The sequence below is a fragment of the Microtus pennsylvanicus genome, chromosome 1 (genome assembly GCF_037038515.1).
Source record: "Microtus pennsylvanicus isolate mMicPen1 chromosome 1, mMicPen1.hap1, whole genome shotgun sequence".
Classification (NCBI taxonomy): domain Eukaryota; kingdom Metazoa; phylum Chordata; class Mammalia; order Rodentia; family Cricetidae; genus Microtus; species Microtus pennsylvanicus.
The window spans coordinates 141,972,221-141,993,860 of record NC_134579.1 but is presented as its reverse complement, the minus strand read 5'-3'; the positions used below and the strand labels follow the sequence as shown (position 1 = coordinate 141,993,860).

The 21,640-nt window shown below is 47.4% G+C and overlaps 1 protein-coding gene across 1 annotated transcript; it reads right to left on the bottom strand.

Moving 5' to 3' along the window:
* Positions 1–13: 13 nt before the first annotated feature.
* On the bottom strand, positions 14–18,336 carry Meiosin (meiosis initiator). Its single transcript, XM_075990174.1, is given in 14 exon segments — positions 14–687; positions 1,516–1,605; positions 2,145–2,380; positions 2,448–2,591; positions 3,531–3,583; positions 3,900–4,055; positions 4,495–4,601; positions 5,239–5,344; positions 6,323–6,559; positions 7,225–7,310; positions 7,312–7,348; positions 8,425–8,524; positions 14,175–14,265; positions 18,266–18,336. Coding segments are annotated over 14 exon segments (1,683 nt in total). The 3' UTR covers positions 14–518.
* Positions 18,337–21,640: the final 3,304 nt, after the last annotated feature.

The following is a 21,640-nucleotide window of genomic DNA, read 5'->3' as shown; positions in this document are numbered from 1 at the left end:
TTTGGGTTCTTTTTGAGATGGGGTCATGTTCTATAGTCCAGGCTGGCCTCAAATCCTATCTTTCTGCCTCAACCTCCTAAATGTTGGAATTATAGATATGGGTCATCACATCCCAAGCCTGCATTTTCAAGGTAAAGGAGTTGAGTTCATACCTGTGGAACTCAAATTTCAGAAGCAAAGGGATTCTGGATACAGCATTGCTTCTCCCCTGCTCTTAAGGGCTCCACTTCATTTTAGGACAGCTAGAGTAGGGAAGTGTGCAATGAGAACAAATGGGGCTGAAGCAGGATTGAGTCTGAGCTGCATTTCATCTGGGCACCATCCTTTAGAACAGGTGGGAAAGGCTGCACACAAGGCAGAGCATAAAGCCTTGGGTCAGTAAATACACTTCCTCTCTGGTGCTGGGGGTGGGGGGCTGGGCAGGGGACCCTCAGTAGTGGCAGCTGAGGCCCAAAGGAAACAAACATTGGGGGACCTGGGAGCTAAGCAGATGGCAGACCCAGCAGGGGCTGCCCCTATCACTGGCAGTGAGGGGAGGGCAGTAAAGCCAGGGCCAAAGGCACTTGGACCCTGTCAGCCATCAGCTGGTAGAAGGGCTTAGGGGTCTCCCCATCGTCGTCCTCACTGCTGGAGCTCTCCCGCTTCACAATGCGGTTGTGCTGGCGGCTGAACCTGCGTGCCTTAGTGCTGGGGACAGATGGAGGTTCCTCATTCTTGGCTCCTTGGTTCCTACACAGCCCTCTGCCCCCAGCACTAACCAAACCTAAGTTTCAGGGAGCCAGAACACTCTTTGGTCCCATGGGGCCAATCTGTCTTTGGGGTGCCAGGTTCTGACACCTAAATTGGACCCTGCTGGGTGCTCTTCACAAACAGGATTTCGACTAGTTTGGAAATGGCAAGAGGAAGCCCTTGAAGTTGGTGGAAGGGATAGAATTGGGGAAGGATGGCTGAGGCAAGAGAGAAAAGGCCAAGTGACAGGAAAATAACCGAGATGCTCTATGTGGCAAAGCTTAAATGGGAGGCAGCATGTCCAAGAATAGCAAAATTCATTCTCTTTCCAGCTGCAGGTGACACTACCTGTCACCTCCCAGGTCATAAAACGTGTGACCCAGGGGCCTGGAGATAATCCGTGAGTAAGCACTTGCTCTGGGCCGTGAGTTTGAGTTGCCAATATCCACATAAAGAGCTGAACCAAAAGCTTGCTGTCCAGGCATCCTGGCCGTAAAGGCCAGTTCCCCATTAAATGGGAGGCCTTACCTCAAGGCAACAAGGCAAAAAGCAAGAGAAAGACACCTGATATCCTGTTCTGGCCTCTGCATGCATGTGCATGCGTGCACATACCACACACGCATGTGCATGCAGCACACATATACAAAGAAAAGGAATCTGTTTCACAAGTCCTCAGCCCAGGAAAGCCCCAACCTGTTAGTAAAGTCATGAGGCTCTGAGTGAGGGATGAGAGTCACAGGTTGGGGCCCTTGGTTCCCCCCACACCCTCTGGAAGGTACTTCTCACCAGTATGGTCTCCTTTCCTCCAGAGTCATCTCTCGCCACAGTTGAGCCAGGACCTTAGTGGCAGCTGTGGATGCAGTCCCAGGACAGGCTCTGGGACAGGAAGGAGGAGGTCACAATGGCCACACCATGGTCCTTGGCCATCTTCCCTCTCCCACCAGCCTTCCAGTGTCCCATTTCACCCTCTGAAGACACAGATTTCCCCAAAAGCAAATGACCTGTAGCCACCACTTCATAGGCTCTCCCTACCACCCACAAACCCGTTCTTCCAGCAAAGCTCAGCCACCAGTGACAGGTCCAGGGCTGGCACCTGATCTAAGTCAACCCCAAGGATGTTTAGAGATGAGACTTCTAGGGCATCCGGCAGGACTGAACCTGAACCTCCTGAGGACAACCTGCTACCAGTGTGGCCCAGCATGTTGGAGACGACAGCTCAGGAGAGAGGGGCAGGACTGATTCAGCCCAGAACCAAAGTTTTCTTGATGGTGACAGAAGCCAATTAATTTCCTTTTCTCTGGTGTCTCAAGTTTGAGCTTGGGTCTGCTGCATGGCAGTGGGGCCACATGGTCTTAGGGTACACATGGGGATGGTAACCTCTTTATACCATTAAAAACCCGGGTGCCCTCACCCACCGGATATAATGCTTCCGGTTCATCCTGCAGAACATGATGAAGCCATTAACACACTTTTTCTTCAACTCGCCAGGGCAGGCCTTTCTGCTCTCCTTGAGCTTCCCAGAGCCCTGGCTTGCTTGGACCTTCTTGGTCTTCTTGCCAGCTACTGGCAGGCCAGAAGACTGTCGGGTAGGTGTCCATGTGTAGTCTCTGTCCTCATCACTGGGGGTCTGTAAGCCCACAGGGTTGGCCTGCTGCAGGACAGAAGACTGAGCAAGGGAGAAGACCCCTGTCTCCCGGGTGGATGGCCACCCCTCTCACCTCCTGTCCCCACAGGGACTCAGTGTCTGTGGACTCTGAACTGGAGCTGCAGCTAGACAGCACCTTGGTGTTCTCACTCAGTGACAGGTAGCAGTGGTCCAGTGAGACTGAGGACTGGAAGTTAGGTGGGGCTGTGGGTGTGTCCTGGACCTGATGAGGAAAACACTGACTATGGGATTCACAGAGCATCAGAAACAGTGCAGGTGAAACACACTTGTCTGTATCCACACCCCTGGAAACTCAGGAACCTCAACTCAAAGGTCTCAAGCAGGGCCTCATGACATCAATTCACACATGAGGAAACAGACTAGAACAGGGACATAGGATGTCTCAGCTGGAGGATACAGGTGTCCCCTCCCACCTGCGTGGCCTCAGCACCAGTCCCTACTGACTGATTCTCCCTCCCTCCTGCTCCCTCCTGTGCTGAACTGGAGGCAAAAACAAAACTGGGTGACATCAGTGGAGTTTTTCTTCATGAACTCCAGAACATGAGGCCTGTGATGAGACTACCCACTGGAGTAAACGCCATGCTCGAAGAATTGAAATTTATTTGGCCATAAAAATTGGTACACTCACCGGGCGATGGTGGCGCACGCCTTTAATCCCAGCACTCGGGAGGCAGAGGCAGGTGGATCTCTGTGAGTTCGAGACCAGCCTGGTCTACAGAGCTAGTTCCAGGACAGGCTCCAAAGCCACAGAGAAACCCTGTCTCGAAAAACCAAAAAAAAAAAAAAAAAAAAGGTACACTCCTGTAATCCAATCTCTCTGAAGGTTGAGGCAGGAGGATTGATTTTGAGGCCAGTCTAGGATCCAAGAGCCCCTGTGTCATGCACAGGGACACATTAAACAAGCACATACTAAGCATCGTGGCTCCTCCATGAGTGGTAAATCCCTGAAGGTGAGAGAAGTGTCCTGTCCCCACCCTGCTTGGGGAGTAGCTGTGATCTTAGCAGGCCTCTCTCAGGCTCCTCATGGGCAGTGGTAAGCTCAAAGGAGGATGGTGAGGACAGACTTGGTAATTCTTGGAAGGATGGAAGTGTGGGATGCTCATTAAGGGAGTCAAGCCAGGAAGATGGAACTTACCTTCTCTTGGGGGTCCTCCAGTTCACAGGCAGCAGGCAAAGGCTCCAAGAGACCTGTGAGCAGAGAGCTAGCGGGACTAGGCACCTTTCTCACAGTACCCTGGCTTTCCCCAGTCCCCTTCTCTGATTTTCTCCCCTTTGGGATTTCCTAGCCCATGTCCAAGTCTCACTCACAGGCCAGCTGTGAGTGTGGCAATTTTCTGGAGCCTCCCCTTCACTACGTGGCTTAGTGGACCCTATGTTGGAGGAACTATGGGCCCTTCAAGGCCCTGTGAGAATCCACTGGGCCCATCTCAGACCCAAGTACTTGGTAGACAGGTGTCCCTATCTTTTATGAATGAATGAAGCTCCTCCCACTCTGGCAGCCCACCTTCAGTCAGAAAGTAGGTCTCGTCCTCCAGGACATGATCTGGCAGGATTTTGCTTGGGGAGCTGAAGAGGGAAGAGCTGAGTCCTAAGATCTCACTCAGGTAGTTCGTCTCATGCCAGGTATTGCTCTGGGAAGACTCCGAGGCCAGTGGGCTTCCTGAAAGGATCATGGCACTCAGGAGTGTGGTCAACCCCCAGTGCAGCAGCAGGTTTTGAGGGGATAGTGTCAGACACTGGGGAAAGAAGACTACCATTCAGAGTAGTGAAGGTAGAGGAAATTAAGAGGCACATTGCCTGGCAATACAGCAACAAAAAAGGAAGGATCATTGTTACAGTGTGTCAAAGCCAGCAGCCTGATTGCAGTAACCCATAGCTCTGTTTAAAAAGTTCTATAGTGGCTGGCTCATGAAAATAGGGATTGATTAGCAAAGTCTGGCATAGCAATCCGGGGGCAGAGTGATAATAAGCATAGTATGTTTGCTATCCCTGTGCCTAGTAGATCCCCAACCTTCTTCCTGCTTTTCTCTGCCATAGAAACCCTCTGGAGAGGAAGGTTCAGAAGGCTCACAGCCTACAAGAAGAGGAATTGTAATCACCATTGGGGCTGTCTTCTGAGGTCCACGCAGGAAGCCAAGGGTCAGTGTCTGGGGTTTCTTTGTGTGTCTCACTGGAAGTACACAAGAATAGCTTCTGCCTGTGAGAGCTGGAGTCATAGGAAGACACATAGCCCCGGGATGAACTCAGCTGTGATTGTGGAGCTCACTTGGGCCACTCCATGCAACCCCAGGGGATTTAATCAGTCTTTAGGGAAAATGAATTGGTAAGCAGATGCTGACACAAAGGGGACCCCACGGAGGAAGTGTTCCAGGGAAGACCAGAGGACACATTGGAGAGGGTAGTTTCCCACTTAAATCAGAGAGGTAGATGCTCCAAGTAGAGGGACCAGAGCAGCAAACTCAGAGCAGGTAGTGTGAAGACTGGAGAAGATTTGTGCTGCTCAGTGGAAGGCTCATGGTAAAGGCAAGAGAGGGCTGACATGGTGAGAGAGGTCACATTCTCCAATGCCAAGGAAGAGGTTTGGGCTGTATCTTGGATCAGCCCCACTGATACAGTCACAGTCTGTAGTAGAGAAGCCCTCAATGGATGAGAATAGGCTGGGATGGGGAAAGAGGCAAGAAGATCAATGGGTAACAATCCAGACCTTCGTGGGAGTCTGCACCAGCCAGCACACAACTGGACCTAGGGTGCCATTTAGGGGACTCTGGCAGAGAATGTAAATCAATCTCTCACACTCCACAGATACCTCAGCCCCAGCCACTGACACCCCAGGGTGTCCTTACCTGAGATAGGGCTCTGCTTTGGTGAGGAAACAGGACCTCTGATCTCTGCTCTGAGCCTTGATGTCAGTGTCAAGCTCACCATCCTGGGTCCCTGCACCATAATCACCTGGAGGAGGGGTGTCAGAATAAGGTGACTATGACTGTATATGGGCTAGATTCCAAGGCCCCAAGACAGGGAGAAAGAAGGGGACCAGACTCTGCCACCAGTCTTCTTCCTCCTATACCCAAACAAGAGCCCAAGTCATCGCAGCACTTACTCACCCCTCTATCTATCAGAAGCTGCACTGACGATCATCAGATCCTTAACATGGAATAACAATGCCATGACAACAGGGATGGCCACAAGTGTGGCTGGCCCTTACCTACCTCTGCGCATCTTTTACTGAAGTACAACGCAGTAGACCCCAATGGGTTGTCCCAGTCACTGCTACATGAATGTCTAGCCCAAGTCATATAGCTAGCAGGAAGGTAATGCAGCTCTGGGACCACGGCAATCTATCACTTCAGAAATTCTGGGGGCCCAGGAAATGTGGGTGATTCCATCACTGGACTGAGAATTTTGTCACTACTGTGTCACAAGCACCAACAAGTTATGGCCTGGCCTAGAGGAGGTACGTGAACAATAGGGAGCATGATGGAGAACTGGGCACTCTGAGGCCTCAGAGCTAGTGCAAGGCCAAGGCTTGCATTCCTGTCGCTCTTCTGTCCTTTTTAGGGAATTCCACCCCTACTCCCCTCTGGTACAGTGACAGGGGCAAGTGACAGTCTGGCTTCTTCAGAGAAGCCCAGTAGGCTTATGCTCCCCCATCCCCAGGCTTGAGACCTGAAGCTTACACACAGGGTGACCTGATCCTGCCCCTCCCTTATAGTCCCCCACACAAGAAAGGAAAGCTGTGGGTGAAGTCCCATGACAAGAGACGCAGTGTCATCCCACTCGGTGATGTATGCCTTGTTGCTAGGACTGTCCAGGAGGAAATCTGTGAAGAAGCACACAAATACACACGTACATGTACACACACAGTGGGGGGCAGAGAAGAACACATGCAAATAAAACAGTAAGTTCCTGCTGAGGAAAGGCACCAATTTATGATGGCATAGGCAACAATATTCTGAGCCATGTCCAAGTATACCAGCTGGGCCCCTCCTCCATCACTTTCTGACAGGGATAGTGTAGATGTGGGGTGGGTGCCAGGGCTGAAGTCTCTTGGGTAGGTGGCACCTTCCCTGTTTTCTTCTTTCTGACCTGGGTATGCAGTGACCAAATTTTCAGGCTGATTCAAAGCCAGAGAGCGGCGAGGCTTCTGGGGCCAGGTTGGGCGCTCTGAGAGAATAGAGACAGAGTCAGGGGGCTTGGTGAGGACACTGGGATGCCTCAGAATTTGGCCCAAGGAGAGAACTCTTCTGTTCTGGACTGTCACATTCCAGAGCACTGCCTGGCTTGGCCACTTACCAGCACCCCAGGTGTGCCCAGCTCCTCAAGTAGAGCTTACTGAGCCAACTCGGTCTATGTAACTCTGAGCTCTAACAGCATGATGCATAGTTTGTGTGATATTCCACACCCAAAAGACACCAGCTTTCTGGGTGTATGGTACACACTTAGGAAGTTTCTAAGTACCTGAAGTAATTCCAATGTGCAGCCATGGATCTTCCTTCAACTCTGTCTCCCCTATGCCCTAGTTCAAGGACAGTAAATGATAACAGCAGCATCCTCCTTGGGCCTTGCCAGTGCTTCTGATATAAGCACAGCTTGGCAATGTCTGCCCGGGCTTTTCTGTAACCTTGAGAGGGCATGAACTGGTAACTGTCCCAGTGAGGAAGAAATGAAGGTCCAGAGGAAAGCATGCCACCCTAGACCTCAGCACCCCCTAGGAAGGTCTGGGAGTCTACTCAGGCACAGACTGACAAGGCCTAGCTCAGTGTGTCCCTACAGGAGGAAACTATGCTACATCAGCAGCTCCCTGTCCTGCCTCCAGAGACCACATGTACCTGACACTCAGGTGAACTTCTTCTTTCGAGGTCTGGAGCAGGTGCCCCAAAGGTGAGACTTCTGATAGCTGGAGGGAGTGGAGTGTCTGCTGGGTTGGGCCGGCAGATGGGTTCCGACCCAGCCCTGGGAGTGGAGAAGGGGGCAGATCAGAGCCCACTCTCCATCCTGGACATCGTTTTCCTCCCAGACAAGGCTTTCCAACCCTGGAGGTGGGAAGGTTTTCAGACAGGCTTTACAAATAAGGAAACTGAGGTCTATGGCTGCACAGCCATGAGGTCAAACATAAGGACATAGGTGTGTCATCCCAGCATTTGGGAGGCTGAGGCAGAAGGGTTACTGCAAGTTCAAGGTCAGTCTGGGCTATACAGAAAGACTGTCTCAATAACAAAACAACAAAGAAGAAGAGGAGGAGGAGGAGAAATAAAAACAAAAGTAAATTAATCTGAGCAGGATATTTCCTGGTTCAGTCTTCTAAAATTTCTCATCTCTACCCCTCTGCTCTGCCCTACAGACCTCTTTCCCCTGCTCTATCCTTTGTGCCCCCAGCCTCTTCTTCCTGCCCGAGTATTTCACACCAGCCACTGTACAGTGCTGGGTAGCTGTATGCTGTAACCACCATGTTGTTTCTCTGTTTTAATACATTTGATTCTCATAGCACACAAAAGAGGGAAGTTCTGGGGGGCTCCCAATTTACAGATTGTAGGACTGAAGCCCAGAGAGGCTATGGTCATGGCAGAGTCTGAATCAGGATCTGGCTTGGAAAAGACATGCATCAATCCGCTCAGCGCTGTATCTTCTCCAGCCACATCTCCTGCCTGTCCCTAAACATTCTATGGTTCCTCATGCCCACATGCTCTTTGGTCAGAGTGGTTCTGCAGTTTGGCAGGGTGCTGTCCTTGAAGGCCAAGCTCTCTGGCTTCCTTCTCCAAACTCCAAAACACAGTGTCCATGTTTTGCTTTGTTTCCTTGAGACTGGGTCTTGCTCTGTAGGCTACGCTGGACTGGAACTCACTATGTGGCCTAGGCTGGCCTCTGGATGCTGGAGTAACAAGTGTGAGCCATCACATGAGGCTCTCCTGCAGCACCTTGCTTACCTCTCTGCTGTAGACACCTCCCTCAGGAAGGAGAAGACGGCCGATCAGTTTCCCTGACAGCCAGGAAAGCATGTTGGAGGTGGAACTGCTTACCCACAAATCCACCTTTGCTATCGCTGTTGTGGAGCTTGAGCAAAGCCTGGACCACATCAATGCATCTCTGGAGGTAGTGGATGTAGTGCAGGACACGCAGCAAGATCTCCTTCTGCACAGAGACAGGGTGGAGAGTGGGGCACCTTGCCCACCTGACCTCTTGACTCCATAAGAGGCAGAGGTAGCAGGATTGTGAGTTGGAAGCCAGTCTATGGCGCAGTCTGTAAGACCCTGACTTGTATAAGCTTCAGGGCCCAGAACAGTGTGAGACTCCTGGGAACAGAGACAGGAAGTACCTCACAGCCTACCCTCCACACATACCCTAGGAGGCTTATTGGCAGAGACTCACCTATTCTGCTGTCTAGCCCCTACCTTGTCCTAGAGAGCCAGCTGAAGACTGAGGCTGAACACTAATGGGGTTTGGAAACCTAAGGAGGCAGAGCTGGAATCTGACCAGGGCAGCCTGCCTCCTGGTCCCAGTTACTGGCATATACTCCTCAGCTTCTGGCCCCAGGCCTTTTGCTCATACTTACCTCCCTATCTGGGTCCCCTCTTCTCCCCACAAGCCCCCTCACCTGCCTGCTCCTCCTCTGAACTTCAGCCTGCCCCCCTTCTCTTCTGACCATCTGGCCTAGGCGGGGTCAGCTTCCCACATTCCAGTGCTTTCTAATAGCCTGGACACGGCTTTCTGCTTTCTGTCTCCATGTTCTTCTCTCCCTTTGACCTTGAGCTAGCTGAGGCAAGACTTTAGCTAACTTATTTTTATATTGCAAAGGCAGATATGGAGAGGTGGCTCATCCAGGGGCTTTTAAAGAAGTAGATTTCTCACAGCAATCAGCAGGGTGCTTCCGGCCAGTGGGCAAACACCACCTGCCTCACCAATGCCACTAAATACCTTCTGAACTGCTGCGGAAGACACAAAACTAAAAACCAATATAAAAATCATCAGCCAAACATGCTGGAACACTCCTGTAATCCCAGTACTCAGAAATCTGAGGCAGGAGGATTGTGTATTCCAGGACAATACAGGCTATATAGCAAGACCACATAGAAACAGAGACAAGAAGACTGAGAGTGAGAACACCCCCTGCCACCACCCTTCCAGACACATGCACACCACACTCTCTCTCACATGATTTTTCTTAGTCAATGTTTGAATGAGATTGTCTTCAAGGTGGTCTCAAGGGGCTGAAAAAGAAAAGTGCACTCAGGAGGTAGATCTCTGAGTTTGAGCCCAGCCTGGTATACAGAGCAAGTCCCAGGACAGCCAAGGCTAAACAGTGAAACCCTATCTCAAAACAAAATAAAGCAAAAAGGCCCCCACCGAAAAAAAAAAGAAATGAAAGGAAAAGAAAGAGAACAAAGCTGTGAGTGGAGCACTGAGCAGGTGTCTCTCTTAGACTGGCACTCAAGTCTTTACAGCTGTGAAGGGCTGTACACACATGTTCCATGCAGAGGTGGTTAGGTTCCATCCCTGATTTCAAAATAGAAGGCTGTTTCTGTTTTTCTGTTTTGTTTATGGAGAAAGTCTCACTGTGTACCTCAGGCTGGCCTCCAAGTGTTGGAATTATAGATATGGGCTCCATACCCAGCTAGAAGGCTCAGTCTTGGTGCTTTAGTAACATGGCCTGGCAGCTACAGCCAGAAGGTGAAACTTCAGAGACCATTTCAAGCTATACTAGGTCTTAAAACTGTCACAACAGAGAAGTCATCCAACAAACATCTACTGAACACTGAGTGACTGAATGACTGAAGGCTTTTAGAATGATGTATTCTCATCCATTCTCGTTCCCTCTCTCTCTCCCCACAACTTCTCTCTCTTACCTCCTTGCCCCGTGGGTATTTCTAGGCAATCTGTTCCTTTAGGAATTTCTTTATTTTTAATTAAACACATAGGTTTTTGTTGCTGTTGTTGTGTTGTTCTGTTTTTTTTTTTTTAAAAAAAAACCAGTATCTCACTATGTAACTCTGACTGTCTATGTAGACCAGGCTAGCCTTGAACCCACAGCGATCTACTTGCTTTTACCTTTGAGTGCTGGGATTAAAGGTGTGTGCCACCATACCTGGCCTTCTTCATGATTTCTTTCTTTCGTTTTTTTTTTAAAGATTTATTTATTTATTATGTATACAGTATTCTGTCTGTCTGTATGCTTGCTGGCCGGAAGAGCGAGATGACTGTGAGCCACCATGTGGTTGCTGGGAATTGAACTCAGGACCTCTGAAAGAGCAGTTAGTGCTCTTTACCTCTGAGTCTTCTCTCCAGCCCTCTTCATGATTTCTTAAACCAAAGGGTAAGCATGTCTAGGGGCTAGAGGGTTGGTTCCGCAGTTAAGAGTATTTGCTGCTCTAGCAGAGGACCTGGGTTTGTTTTCCAACACTGATATGGGGGCTCACAACTCTCTGTAGCTCTTATGCCAGCTGATCTGACAGCATCTCCTGACCTTCACAGGTGCCAGGAACACACATGGTATACATACATGCATTCAGTCAAAACATTCATACATATAAAATAGAATAAATAGGCATAAGAGCTTTTATTTTAAGTGAGCATATTGCCAGGTGTGGAAGCCCACACCTTTAATCCTAGCACTCAGGAGGCAGAAATAGGTAAATCTCTGAGTTTGAGGCCAGCCTGGTCTACACAGGGAGTTCCAGGACAGCCAGGGCTACACAAAGAATCCCTGTTCCAACAGCCCCCCCAAAAAACGTGAGCATGTCCATACATCTCTCACAGCCTTGCTAGGTGTGGTGGCATAGGCCTATAATCACAACACCAGAAGCTGAGGATTGCTATTAGTTTGAGGCCACTCTGGGCTATAAAGCAAGTACCAAGCCAAGTAGGACCACATAGTAAGACCTTGTCTCAAACTGTAAAAAGAAGGTAAGCCTGTGAGATGGCTTAGCAGGGAAAGGCACCTGCCTGACATCCTGCATTCGGTCCCTGAAGTCCATAGGAGAGAACTGACTCCTACAATTGTGTCATGATATTTGAACCAAATAAATAACTTTAAACTTTAAAGATGGAGGCATATTTAAGATATTCAACATTTGATGTTTGAGTCCAGGAATTCACAGTAAACTGGGAACAGCAGTGATCAATCAATATCTGCTCTAGGGTGGATGCTAGGAGTAGAGTCATCCTTTGGAGTCTTTGCCCTGGATTGGAAAGTCAGTGGCCCAGAGAGAGTGGGGGGGCAGGGGTCCTGAGCAGAGGAGAGGATACATGGTAGACAAGTCAGCTGAATGGGCTGGTGAGGGCACACCAATGGGTCAGAGGGTGAAAGTACTTGGTGTACAGGCCTGAGGAGCTGAGCTCCATCCCCAGATTCCACTGTGAAGGAGAGAACTGACTCCCAAAAATTGTTCTTTGGCCTCTGTAAACATGCCAAGACATGTTTCCCCCTTTCTCTCTCTCACACACATTAATGATTTTTTTAAAACAGAAAGTAGGCCTCTGTTTTTTAAAACAGAGGTAGTGCACATCTTTAATCCCAGCACTCAGGAAGCAGAAGTAAATGAATCTCTGAATTCAAGACCAACCTGGTCTACAGAGAGAGAGTTCCAGGTCATCCAGGGACACACAGAGAAACCCTATCTTGAAAAACCAAAAATAAATAAATACATTAATAAAACAAAACAAAACAGAGAGAAGTAGAAGGAAACCAGGCCTGATGATACAGGCTCATAATCCTAGCCACTCAGGAGGAAGACACAAAGGATTCCAAGTTAAGGCCAGCCAAGACGACAGAGTGAGCTCAAGGTCAGGCTAGCAGCTTAGTAAGATCTTGTCTCAGGAATAAGTATAGTTCAGTTAAGAGTATTTACATAGTATGCACAAGGCCCTAGTCCTAATGGATCATCAGATAAAAGCTCTAGCTGATCTTTTGGAGGGCTCAGGTTTGATTCCAAGTACCCAAGGGTGGCTCATAACCACCTCCAGGGGATCCAACACCTTCTTCTGTTACTGTCACACATGCAGGGAAAACACCCGTGCACATAAAAAAAATTAAAATAACTTAAAGATTAAAAAAAAAGTAGACAGCCTTAGAGATAATTCCAAAGGAGATGACCATCTTGTACATTATAAAATGCTAGATTCATTCCTTGAGGACAAGAACTGTGTCTGTCTCTTCCCTGGTTTCCCAGAAACCTGTGATAGTACCTATACATAGCAAATATGCACTTGCTTGAAGACATAGAAAAATCCCCCCATAGTCACATCCTAGTCCCAAAGGCAGCCACATCCTAGTTCCATGCCTGTGAATAGGCTGCCTTATAGGGCAAGGGGACTTTACAGATGTCATTGAATTAAGGATCTGGAGATGGAGAGATTACTTGAGATTACCCACGTGAGTCTGGTGCAGTCATGAGGATCTTTGTAAGAGGGAGACAGGAGGGTCAAAGGTGGGGAGACCATATGAGAACAAAGAAGCACTGAAGAGACTTTGTTGATAGTTTGCAAGCAGTGTGAGGCCTTTGCAAATTGCCAAAGGAAAAGAAATGAATTCTCCTGAGTCTGTCTGTCTGTCTCTCTCTCTGAACCCAGGGCCTTCTGTGTCCAAGGCAAGTCTTTACCACTGAGCTACCCTCCCCAGTCCTCTATTTTACATTTGTATTTTGAAACAAGGTCTCACTAAGTTGTCCATGCTGTTTTGAACTCACTCTGTAGCCCAGACAGGCCTTGAACTTGCAGTTCTCTTGCCTCAGCCTCCCAGGTGCCAGAATGAAAGGCATGTATAACTAGGCCACACTTTTTATCTTCCCTGTGCACTTTACCCCTATCCTCAAGGATGAAATCTAGAACCTTGCACAAGTCAGACAAGAACTCTGTTGCTAAACTACAGGTCTTTCAGTACTGTTTAGGAACAGAACTTATATTTCCTTTGTTTTTTGAGACAGAGTTTCTCTGTGTATCCCTAGAAGTCCTTAAACTCACTCTATAGACCAGGTTGCCCTTAAACTCCCAGAGATCACCTGTCTCTGCTTACTGAGTGCTGGGATTTAAACCCTGTCCCACCAGGCCTGGCTTACTCTTTCCTTTTTTTAACTGAGAACCTGGGGCTGAGAGAGACTGAGGAGTCTCAGACAGCAGCTGTGAGACCTGGAAGGCTCCTGCTCTGCTGTGTGACCTCTGCTTATACTTTTTCTCTCCTAGTTCCCTTTCCTCTTTCTCTGTGTATGTGCATGTTCATGTGGGTGCCACTGTGCACATGCATGTAGAGGTCAGAGGTCATCTTCAGTGTCATTCCTCAGAGGCTGTCCACTGTCAGGTTTTTTTTTTCTTTCTTATTTTTCTAAATTTTCTTTTATTTTTGGAAACAGGGTCTCTCAATGTGACCTGGGTCACTGGCAGATTAGTCTAGGTTGGTTGACCAATACAAGCATGCACTAAGACACCTCATGGATGCATGGCTTTCTGTGGGTTCTGGGACTGGCGCTAAGGTTCTTATGCTTGAGTAATGAGTGCTGACTGTGCTGTCTCCAGCCCCTGCTCTACCTACCTCACCTCTTATCCTGAAAGAATCCCGTAGGGCTGGGGGTATAGCTCAGTGGTACAGAACTCCCTGACCTTGGGCAAGGAACTGGCTTAAGAAAAAAATCCTGGTGGGATCATGAACTCCCAGAAATTCCTGCTCAGAGCTAGACCACCCCTGTTTCAAGTCCGTCACTGAGAGAGCCTGCATGGATTTCCCAAGAGAGGCCCGCACTTATTGCTCAGACATCCTTCCTCCCTCCTGCCTCATCTCCTTTAGTCCCCACACCTTGGTATGCTTCTTGTTTCTGGTCGTCATGGTCACAGGGATCAGCAGGGCCAGTTCTCGAAGCTTGTTTGTGTGGTTCTTCTTATCCTTCCTGTTTGGGGATGAGAGCCAGTTTTGGTTAAGACGTCTAAAATTAAACCTAGCTTTTGGAGACAAGGTAATGTGATCATATTGCCTCAGCCTCTCAAGTGCTAACAATCCAGGCATGAGCCACCACATCTAGCTTTAAAGGTTTGCCATCTGCCCCCAAACCTTTGGTCTAATACCAAGGCTACATGAGACCTTGTCTCAATAAACAAACAAATAAATAAATACCCTCCCCCCAAAAACCCTAAAGAATTAGCAGTAATACAGGAGATAGTGATGCATGCTTTTAATCCCAGAACTTGGGAGGCAGGTGGATATCTGTGAGTTTGAGGCTAGCCTGTTTTACAAAGTGAGTTCCAGGCCAGACAGAGCTACACAGAGAAACCCTGTCTCGAAAAACCAACTATATCTTTTTCATCCATTCATTCAGCAATTAGTGAGCATCCACTCTGTGGCAGAAATTGTGAGGACAGGGCAAGAGTATAAAGAGCAAATAGTTCTTCTGGAGCTGAGGGTATAGCTGGAGGTAAGGACCTCAACCACAGTTACACAAACATAAAACAGCAACTCGGATCAGAATGAGGGGTTCACTACAAATGAAAATGTGGTGTCTCTTGCTGAATAATTAAGATCTTCAAGATTAAGAAAGTAAATCATTAAACTCATCATTTAGGTCTTTTTATTCTATGTGTGTATATGTTAGTTTTGGAGACAGGGTCTCTCAGTATACCTGAAACTCACAGAAATAGTTAGGCTGCCTGGTCTAATCTCAAAGCCCTAGCTCCATCTCCCCTGCACTTGTTTGTATTTGTGGGTGCTATAGATCTCATCTCATATCCTTAACCTTGCATGCCAAGCACTGTACTAATCCAGCCACCCAGCACCCAATTGTTGGAAATTTTAAACACTAGGCCCTGTGTGATGACTGCACAAGTCAAACACCCATCAAGGCTGGCTCTGATGGCAGGTAAAGGAGAGGTGCTGTTTGGTTGTGAATGTTGTAATAGCAGGTTTTGACCTACAAAATAAGGGGCTTGTGACCTAGAACTCCAGACTAACCAGTGACGTCTTTTCCTTTGGAACTAAATCTGGTGAGAACCTAGTCTAGAGGATGAGAGCAGGTGAGAAGAAACAGAAAATACTCCAGATAGAGGAAACATATGCAAAGGCCCTGTGGCATAAAGGAGTAGGGGGAACTCAAGAAAAATAAAACCCAAGCACTGGAGCTCAGCAAGCAAAAGGGACAAGGCTGGAGGAGGCATCTTGGGTGAAACAGAGACCTGTAGGATTACAGTACAAAGGAGTTTTATCTCCATTCTAAGATCTATGGAAAGCACTTAAAGGGCTTCCTGCAGTAGACAGCACCCTTAGTTCACTTCTTCAAATGTTGTTGAACACAGAGACCACACACACTAGTCATCTGAATTGAAGAATGAAGAAGAAAATATCATAAATGGTTTCCAAGTGACCTCTTCACTGATTGCCATTTTGAGGCGTGCTGTCCTTGGGCACATTGTGCTACCTAGGATGGCCTCAAATTCCTGGGCTCACATGACCTTCTGCCTTGGCCTCCTCGGTAGCTGAGACCAGTAGTGTGTTCAGAGTTTTCATCATTATCTTAGCCAAACCAGATTTTCTTTCTTTCTTTTCTTTTCTTTTCTTTTCTTTTCTTTTCTTTCCTTTTCGAGACAGGGTCTGTTATAGATAGCTTAGGTTGGCTTTGAGTTTCTCTATGTAGTGAAAGGTGGCCTTGAACTACTACTACTTCTTCCTTTTTTTCTTTGAGAAAGGGTTTCTCTGTGTAACCCCAGTTGTCCTGGAACTTGCTCTGTAGATCAAGCTGTAAGACGTGGAACTCACAGAAATCTGCCTGCTTCTGCCTCCTGAGTGCTGGGATTAAAGGCATGCACACCACTACCCAGAGGACTTTATTTTGAAAGAAAAACTGGTGTTTGATCAGCACACATAAACCCCTGGTTCAATTCTCAATACTGACAACAAAAGATAAATATAATAAGTAAATCCTCCAAATCGCCAATTGCTGGTCCTGTTATTTACCTATTTATGCATGTGTACAATACCTGAGTGTGTAAATCCAATGTCTTCCTGAGTCACTCCCCACTTATATTTTCAGACAGTCTCCTTCTCAAGCTGGAGCTCACTGGTGTAGCTGGACTGGCTGGTCAGTAAGGCCCGTAAGAATCATCCTGTCTCTCCCTCCCCCGTGCTGAAATTATAGGCATGTGCTGCTACACGTCTTCTCCATGTGGGTCCAGGAGATCAGAATCACACCCTCACGCTTTGCATGGCAAGCACTTTGTCCACTGAGCTATCTTTCTGATCTTATTTATTTACCTGCATGGTTTGCACCTATAATCCCAGCACTTGAGAGTGTATGGCAGGAGGACTCTAATGAATTTAAGACCAACCTAGGATAGAACTACAGCTTGTCTCAAAAAAAAAAAATGAAAAAAAAAAAGAGGGTACAATCATTTCTTAGAATGTGTTAGGGGTAAGGGATGGTAGATGATGAGACACATAGATTATTGAATGACTTGTTGATAATTGCTGTTTTTGCTTCACCAATATCCCATTCCCCTTCCCTGAAAATAGTACCTCAATTGTCCTTTGGGAAGCCTCTCTACTCTCTGTTCAAGTTTTCCAGAGAAACTGACCCTATTTTCCCCTTTAAAAAGGAGCGCAGAACCAAGGTATATCTAAGAAGTTAGCATGATGGACTCAGTAAATCTTGAAAAGAGCCTCTTTGGGATGATCCAGCAGGCAGGATATGGATTGAGCAGCTAGGAGTCATCTTGCCCTCCCCTAAAGAGAGTCTGCTTGATAAGAAAGATAGAGCCAAGGCAAGCAGAGCCCTATCAACACCATTCAACCCTTGTCAGGGACTAGCCATGCCCTGGTGCCCCTAAATTTTTGTTTAAATGATCCAGCAAATACCCTTTTATACCTAAGCTAGTTTTCTACCCACTGCAACCAAGAGTCTTTTATTGTAAAGATTCCCTCATCTACAAAGAGGGCAACAAGAGTCTAAACTGTTGAATACTAAGGTTCCAGGAAGCTAAGCTACAGAATACATGATTCTTCATTTTCTTCTTGGTGCTCCTTCTGAACAGTACCTACTACACAGAGGACCAGAGCAAGGAGGTGCTTAACTGTGAGGTGCTTAATAAATGAATGAGGGTTGAATTGACATCCATTAAGGGGAAGACAGTACAGGGAAAGATGAACTTTGACTGCTTTTAATTTGTCCAGACTGGATGGATGGAGAGGAATCCAATCCAACTCTCAATCCACTATATGAATCCCCTTTTCAAATTCCTACAGCTCAGTGGTAAAGGGTTGCCTATCACATAGTACGTGGTCCTGAAGGCTGTTTCAGTATTTCCTCTCACCCCACAACACCCAAAAGATTCCTAACATTTCATAAGTGTTTTACAGGTGGATGGATAACCAAAAAATTAGAGGGGCTGGAGAGATGGCTCAGCAATTAACAGCACTTGCTGCTTTTACAGAGACTCCAGGTTGCAATCCCAGCACCCACAAAATGGCTCACAGCACTTGTAATGCCAGGTCTAGGGTGATCTGGTGCCTTCTCCTGGCCCCCACAGGCAGTACATGCACACACACACAAAAAAAAAAAAAAGAAAGAAAAGAAAAGAGGGTCAGAATGGGAGCTGTGGATATAGTATAGTGATTTAAAAAAAAAATTCCTTAGTACCTCACACCACAAGATCCTGGATTCATACCCAGTACTGGAAAAACAAACAAACAAACAGAAAAACCCAAGAACATCAATGCCTGAAATCAACTCAGAATCCTCTCTGGGAAATGGCGGGAATATTCGCCTCTGTTTCTTTGTCAAGGTTGCTGTAATGGTCAGTAGATACAATTAAAGGGTAAACAAACAATCTGGAAACAGTGTTTAGTAGCATTGTTTTGTTACTATTATTCTATTCAAACCAAGCTGCTAAAGGGAAAACTATTACCTGTCAGAAGGACTCAAAGATCTATCTCTGAGCTCATCAGGAAAAATCAAGTATCTGCCGGAACCCAACATCTGCAGAGGGAAACAAACTGTTAGTGCTCTTTAGGACTCCAGAATGAATGGGGCAAATGGTGCACACCCTTCCCCACCCCCATGGTGTATCTCTAAAAGCACCTGAAAAAAGATCCTAAAATAAGACATAACTATGGGCACAAGAATCTAAATTAAAACTATAAACTCTAAATAGAGGAACACAAATTCCAAATGATAAATTTAAGCTCCTAAAGTTTGGATCTAAAACTAAACCCAGCAAATTCCCAGACATTGATCTCAGAATTTAGACATCAATAATGGGATGCCAAAGTCTGAAATACAAACTGTCCAGTCTGAAAACTGTGGCTTGAGACCTCTAGAAGAGTGGGTTGGGGCTGAGACACAGTCTGTCTGTGTAGCTCTGGCTGTCCTAGAATTCACTATGTAGATCAGGCTGCACTTGTACTCACAGAGATTCACCTGGCTCTACCCCTCCCAGTTACATGGTGATATTAATAGATGAAACTGACTTTAAAATCCCAAAGTGAGAGCTGGATAAATGGATTTATGGTTAAGAGCACTGACTGCTTTTCCAGGGGATTTGGATTTGGTTCCTAGCACCCACAGCATAGTGTCTCACAACTATCTCTAGCTCAAGTTCTAGGGGGTCTAATATCTTCTTCTGACCTATCCCAGCAACTCTATGTATGTATGCATACATGGATCCATGCAGGCAAAACACTTACACAAAAAATAATTTAAAAAATTAACCCCAAAGTGAACCAGGCTTGGCAGTTTCATATCTTTAATATCAGGACCCAGAGGCTGGGTGGTGGTGGCGCACGCCTTTAATCCCAGCACTCGGGAGGCAGAGGCAGGCGGATCTCTGTGAGTTCTAGGCCAGCCTGGTCTACAAGAGCTAGCTCCAGGACAGGCACCAAAGCTACAGAGAAACCCTGTCTCGAAAAAACAAAACAACAACAACAACAAAAAAAATATATCAGGAAGCAGAAGCAGATTTCTCTGAGTTCCAGGCCATAGTGAGACCCTCTCTCAATCTCAAACAACAACAGACAGACAGACCAAAAAGAAAAAAGAAAGAAAGAAAGAACGAGAGAGAGAGAGAAGACCAATAATAAATTCCAATGTGAGGGCTAAATCCCCCAAAGGTGCTTCCAAACCTTTAAACCTGAAAATATGATACTGAAATACTGGATTGCAAACTGTTGACTATTGACCCTCAAATAGGACCCTAAGCCTAATACCAAGATCACAAACCACAAACTTTTTTTCTTGACAGGGTCTCTCCATATTCTAGCTCAGGCGTATGTAGTGCAGACTGGACTCCAACTTAACAAGATTGTATGTGTGATTTACTACAGCCAGCTCAAATCACAAGTCTTTATGCTGAAAAGCCCAAATTCTATAGGAAGACTATCCAGGATTCTTTAAAATTAACCTCAACCCCACCCCACCCCCGAAAAGTACTTCATGTCCTACAATAAGTATCTGCAGACTCCAAAACTATCCTTTCAGATCCTCAAATTGTTATCTTCTTAGAAAAACCTAGATCTTGAGCCAGACGTTGGTGACATAGGCCTTTAATCCCAGTGCTCGGGAGGCAGAGGCAGGGGAATCTCTGTGAGTTAAGGTTAGCCTGGTCTACACAGAAAGTTCCAGGACAGGCTCCAAAGCTACACAGCGAAACTCTGTCTCGAAAAACGTAAAAAAAAAAAAAAAAAAAAAAGAAAGAAAGAAAGAAAGAAAAAGAAAACCTAGATCTCACGAGCGCTTCTACTGGAATCTAGAACCCTAAACTGGTGCCTCTATTCAGTGCATAGGAGGACAACTCTAGGCCTTAAAACGAGTTCTCAAAAACCCAAACTGTGCCCAACCCAACATCCTACTTTCATACCTCAATAGACTCCATTGAGACCGGAAAAGCCTCAAATTAGATCTCTGACTCTCCAGAGGTGAACTCTGGAACCTCAAATTAAGATTCCCAGACCTCCTGTCTTCAAGATTCCAAAAGCCGAGCCTCGAGCCTCGAACAGGAGACTCCACATCTCCAGTGCCACTCAGAAAGAACTTTCTAGAAATCCAGATTCAGCACCCCTCCACACACACACACACACCTAGGCCTAGCTTCACACCTGCTTCAGCTCTGTGGTCCTGCTCCACTCTATCCCGAAGGAGGCCACCGCCACAAGGTGCGACTCTGGGCACTCCAGGCTCCCCACTACCCCAGCCAGCTAGTGCCCGGGCATCCACCGCCCCACACCCTTTGGTCACCAACACCTGCCTCAAGACTTGCAAAATGGCGTTAAGGCTCCACTTCTGCCTTGACGCTGGGCCCACGCTTGGGTGGCCCAATGGTGATGACAATGGCTGTCGCAGGTCCCAGGAATGCCGACCCGCGAGGCGCAGGCCGAGCGAGGAATGGCAGGGCTCGAGGCTGACGCGCGAATTCGCTCCTGAGTCAAGGCCACGCCCCTCCACGTTCCCGCCACGCGGTGTCAGGCAGAGAGGGCGTTAGAAAAGGGCTGTGCAGTGAGGGCCCATGCGCATGCGCACCTGAGGCAGGACACCGTGGCAGCTCCGCACGTGCTCCAGCTCCCGCGCTCAGAGTGCCAGCCAATCAGCTCTCGCTCCACTACCCGCCTTTTCCTCAGGCCACGCCCCGTTGCATTGCCCCGCCCCCTGACCATTCGCCTTGGCTAGTAGTAGAGGGACTTGACAGGTCTCCTGAAGAGTGAGATGCCAGTACTCCCCCTGCTGGCATTCCTGTGACCCGGTCCCGCCCTTTCCCTTCAGCGCCTGGCTAATTAAAGACCATGGTGTGCCAGGCACCTTGCTCAGGCTGGTAATTTTGCCAGCTTTCCTTGAAATAAGCCTTTGTAGACCTGAAGGAGATGCCAGTTCCTGTAAATGCAAGCAAAGTAACCTTTTATGTGTCTCTGTGGGTCGGGTCTTGCTATGTAACCCAGGCTTGCCTAGTACTTATGATCCTCTGCCTCAGGGGCAAGAATGCCAAGGAGTGCACCACCACATCAGACTACAAGCTATCCTATTCGTTATTTTTAACATTATGTATATTAAATATTATGTATACATGGGCGCGTGTGGCGAAGGTGTGTGCATGTCAGTGCAGGTGTCCCCAAAGGCATCAGATCCCCCTAGAGCTTGAGTTACAGACAGCTGTGAACGGTCCAGTGTGGGTGCTAGAAGCAAATCCAGGTTCTCTGCAAGAGTGATGTATGCTCTTAACTGCTGAAAAAATCTTTTTTTTTAAAAGTAAGAAACGACTTTTTTGTTTTAAAATATTTATTTATTTATTATGTAT